Source organism: Cetorhinus maximus, chromosome 23, assembly GCF_964194155.1.
Source record: "Cetorhinus maximus chromosome 23, sCetMax3.hap1.1, whole genome shotgun sequence".
Taxonomy (NCBI): domain Eukaryota; kingdom Metazoa; phylum Chordata; class Chondrichthyes; order Lamniformes; family Cetorhinidae; genus Cetorhinus; species Cetorhinus maximus.
The window spans coordinates 13,780,717-13,785,357 of NC_135901.1; the positions used below are offsets into that span (position 1 = coordinate 13,780,717).

The window sequence follows — 4,641 nt, forward strand, 5'->3', positions numbered from 1 at the left end:
ACCTCTTGTAATTCTTTTCCAATAAGAAGTAGCGAATGAGTTAACTGGGTAACCACATTTTGACACGAGTGCTGACTGGCCAGATATAGTTTCTCTACTTCCTCCTACACCGTCTAATGGCATCACTCAGAATGTCACTCAGTAGGTGGAAGGAGGAGGGGACAATGTTTGGCGGCTGGGGGGAGCTATTCTGGCTGGGGTTTGTGTTTGGCAATTCGCCCCTCCCACCCCTCGTCAGACCTCTTGGTCAGAAAAGAAAAGAATGGGGTCATGTAATGCAATTGTGCATTCTTCATGTTGCAAGAGGTAAATAGTGAACGAGAGAAATTCGGAGAGGGAATAACAGGACTAAAATAGATGATAGAGTCAGAAATAATGAAGGAAAGGGTGAATGATAGACGCTGAGGAAGAAGTCACACGATGACTGTCATAAGGGGCCATCTGCTTTTCCTAGTGTCTTTCTAGCTATTGTCCATTATGGACGATGATGGAAAGGCCGGAATTTATTGCCCATCCCTCACTTCACATAAGAATGTTATGGTGAGCCTTCTCCTCCAACCGTCAGAACGTGTATATTGAAAGTGCCCCTACAGTGCAAATCTAGACAATATCCAGGTTTGGGCTGACAAGTTGCAAGTTACATTCGCACTGCACAAGTGCCAGGCAATGACCACCTCCAACAAGACAGAATCCAAACATCGCCCCTCGACATTAAATGGCATCCCCATCGCTGAATCCCCCACTATCAACATCCTCTGAGTTACCATTAGCCAGAAACTGAACTGGACTAGCCATATAAATACAAGAGCAGGTCACAGGCTCGGAATCGATGAGTAACTCAACTCCTGACTCCCCAAAGCCTGTACAATATCTACAAGGCACAAGTCAGGACTCTGATGTAATACTCCCCACTTGCCTGAATGAGTCCAGCTCCCAAAACACTAAAGAAGCTTGACACCAGCCAGGACAAAGCAGACCTCTTGATTGGCACCAGATCTACAAACATTGACTCCCTCCAGCAGAGACGCATAGCAGCAGCAGTATGTGCCATCTACAAGATGCACTGCAGAAGCTTATCAAGGCTCCTTAGGCAGCGCCTTCCAAAGCCACGACCGCTACCATCTAGAAGGACAAGGGTAGCTAATAGATGGGAACGCCGCCACCTGGAGGTTTCCCTCCAAGACGCTCACCATCCTGACTTGGAAATATATTGCTGTTCCTTCACTGTCGCTGTGTCAAAATCCTGGAACTCTCTCCCTAACAGCACTGTGGGTGCACCTACACCACATGGATTGCAGCAGTTCAAGAAGGCAGCTCACCACCACCTTCTCAAGGGTAACTAGGGATGGGCAATGAATTCTGGCCTAGCCAGCATCCTGTAAACTGGAATAAAATTACAATTTAGCGTCGTACAGGATAATACAAGAAAGCAAAGTACAATCTAGCAGAAGATAACGGATCTGATGTGTGAAACATTGCTGTCAGAAATAGTGATCACCCTCACACATGGGAGAAAGTAAGGTATCCAGGAATATGTTCGCTAAAGTGAAGCTCAGATTCATGTGTCGGATGCTATCGACTTGTATGGAATAACTGTCGGAAGATTCAAGCCAAGAGAGCAGCCTGGTGAAGGCATCGCTGTTGTGTATCAAACCGAACCCAACAGCAGTTATACTGTGTCAGCCAGGCTCTTGGCCCTGGGACATGTGATCACAAAGTGAATCTTTGAGGGAGCTTCAGCATTGATGGAGTGTGAGGGAGAGGGGTGCGCATGCGTCAGAGTATCCGCTCGTGTGACGTAATTCTGCGGTCTGCGTGACATCACCTTGTAAAATCTGTGACGTCATCCGGCAGTCTGTGTGACGTCAGATAGTCTGGTTTGAGGATCATAAACATCTTCCCCGGAGCTGAGCTGAATATCGAGCCCTGAGTTTAAGTTAAATAAACTTGATCAGAAACAGGAAAGACGGCTTAAACTGTAGACTCATTTGGTAATTGATCTGTCGGCCGGTTCGGAATCTGCACTTTGTTTTCTCGGCCGCTGTTGGAAACAGTTGACAGTTTGATCCAAGGTGAATGTGGTTTCCTCTCGGTTTGTGTTTTAGCGGCTGACAGCACTGTTGAACATTCTGGCTGCACCTGCCCGAGATTCGATACAAACCCGAGCAGACGGGAGCTCCCAGACACAGCCCAGAGTACGGGAGTGAGACTGTATTTCATTATTAAGTCCTGCTTCTGACCAGCTCTCCCGAGTCCACTTTCTCCGCTGAGAGAGAGGTGCGGCTGCTTTGTTTTTGCCTCACCGATAACTTGAAAACATGTGTGAGACTGTCACTGTAAATACTGCCCAAACAGGACCAGCCAGTTCCAGAATAAAACACAGTTCTCCCCAAGTAATATTATAGGCGATACTTAAAGCAGCCACTTCTCTTCCGTCCAAGCATTTGAGGACAGTAGCTGAATGACAAAATCTCCATGACTCAGATCTGAAATTCATGCGCAAACATGAAATTATCTGACTGGAGGCTGTTTAACGTTCGGATTGAAACCTTGAATCTGAAATGAGACGAACTGCGTTTGTTCCATAATTACCTGTCCGAAATGCCTCACCCCTCCCACTCCTCACACCCCATCCACCCACCCCCACTCCACCGCCCCCGATGTCAACCCAGATGCTGGGTGGCTGCATTGTCTCTGTCCGCCCTGTAAATGGGAATGGAAATTGAGATTAGAAGAAACTCGTTTTAATCTGCATCATCAAGAATCTTCTGAGGTGTCTCAGGATCCTCTCACATCATTTCCTTGTCTCTCCAGTGATGCTTTAAGACCTGTAGGTGGGAACCGGCTGTCAGCGAATGGAAACAACCCGAGCTGGACGATAGTCAGTGGCCCTCTGCTGTGCACGAACTGGAACTCCCAGTGACGGTTTTTGTACGGGATCCGTTATATCTCTGCAGCAGTGTGGGGTCCATGGCACAGAAATACACGGCGCTGTCGGAGAGAAGAGTCCCGGTGATATTTAAAGGAACCGTTTTGCTTCCTTTGTGCAACACAGCTGAGAACCTGTCTGGGAAATCTGGAGACTTCTCTGCATCCCCCAAGCTATATATCCTCAGTAAATATCTCGGACCTTCTCCGGGGTACTGGATGTACCAGAATAGAGTTGGGGCATAAGCTGTCGAGTAATTACAGTCCAGTGTTATGCTCTGGCCTTCCAGAACCGTTAATTCAGGGGGATTCTGGGACACTGAATCTTTACCATTTGTTCCTGCAACAAAACACAGAATGTATCAAATATCTGGGAGTGAAGATAACACAAGGAACAGACACTGGCCATTTAAACATTGACTCACCGGGCAGCACGACCATTATTAGCAGTAAGGAACATAGGGAGCACATGGTGACAGGATTAGAGTTCCGAAGAAATAAGATAAGATAAAAATATGTTGACACTTCTGTTCTGATATTAAAGTGGAAATTCAGATCAGGGGCAGGCTTCACCTACTGAGAAACTGAGGGGCGTTTCCCAGTTACAGGATTGGCTGGTCTCTCAGAATTTATGACAGTTGGGCACCAAACAGTGTTAGCTCTGGACCGATTATTCCTTCTGACTTTCTCTTTCTTCCTGTCTTTCTTGGTTTCCCTGGATCTTTCTTGGTCTCAGGATATCTCTGTCTCGCTTTGTCTTTCGGTCTCTGTGGCTCTCTCTCCACTTCCACTTATTCTGACCATCCCTCACACACGCTTTCTCTGCCTCTTTCTCGTTCTCCCGATTTTCCTAAGTTCAGAGTGCAGAAAATCCAATTTACCCCAGTCTCCCATTTCGATGAGCTCAGGAAAGTGCTCAATTAATAGGAGCAGCTGCAATAGATCAACTATTTAATCGCAGCTCAAAGGCAGCATTACGATGGAAACAATTATATTTAAATCCCAAGTATGACAGGCGTCCTATTTACATCCTTTGTCTGTATTGATATTTGAGACTCGGCATCCCATTGGAATCTCGGTTGTTTCATATTGTTAACACAAGCTTCTTTGAACCAGTAATGGCCGAGATATTAAAATAAACAAGGGAACCGCCAGGATTTAAAGTAAAGTTTCAATTAACCCCTGTGTATAAATTCACCTGCACTAAAATACAGTATAATAATAATAATAAGAAGAACTCGAGAAATGCGACATAATCATGCTCCAATAATTGGAGCTCCCTGATCATTTCTGTGCGCCTACTGCAGCGGGTACGGACACCACAACATGATGGCTATGAGGCCGTTCTAGTAATCTAGTAGGCCAAGTGGCTCTCGGAAATCATCATTTCCCTATCACGTGCCATGTTATCTTATTTATCTTTCCCCTCCTGGAATTCCTGCCTCCCTTTACAGCATTGTGCCTCTCACTATATCCCTTAGATTCCATCACCGTCTGTGTCAGTTTCTCTTGGTTTGCCTCTCTTCGTTGCTCAGTCTGTATTGTCTTCGTATTTCTGCATCTGTTCCCTTCACTGTGTCTTCATCTATTTCCCTCCCTGTCTCCGTCTCTCCCTCATTTCTCTTACTGTGTCTCCCACTGTTTATCTCCCTGATTTCTAGCATTCCCTTTCCTCCTGTTTATCTCCCTGTATCGCCATCTGCTTTGTTCTCT

The 4,641-nt window shown here is 46.1% G+C and overlaps 1 gene segment (V, D, J or C); it reads right to left on the reverse strand.

The window, feature by feature from the left end:
* Positions 1-2,882: 2,882 nt before the first annotated feature.
* Positions 2,883-3,369, reverse strand: LOC144697831 (T cell receptor alpha variable 9-1-like). The segment is given in 2 exon segments: positions 2,883-3,268; positions 3,354-3,369. Coding segments are annotated over 2 exon segments (402 nt in total).
* Positions 3,370-4,641: the final 1,272 nt, after the last annotated feature.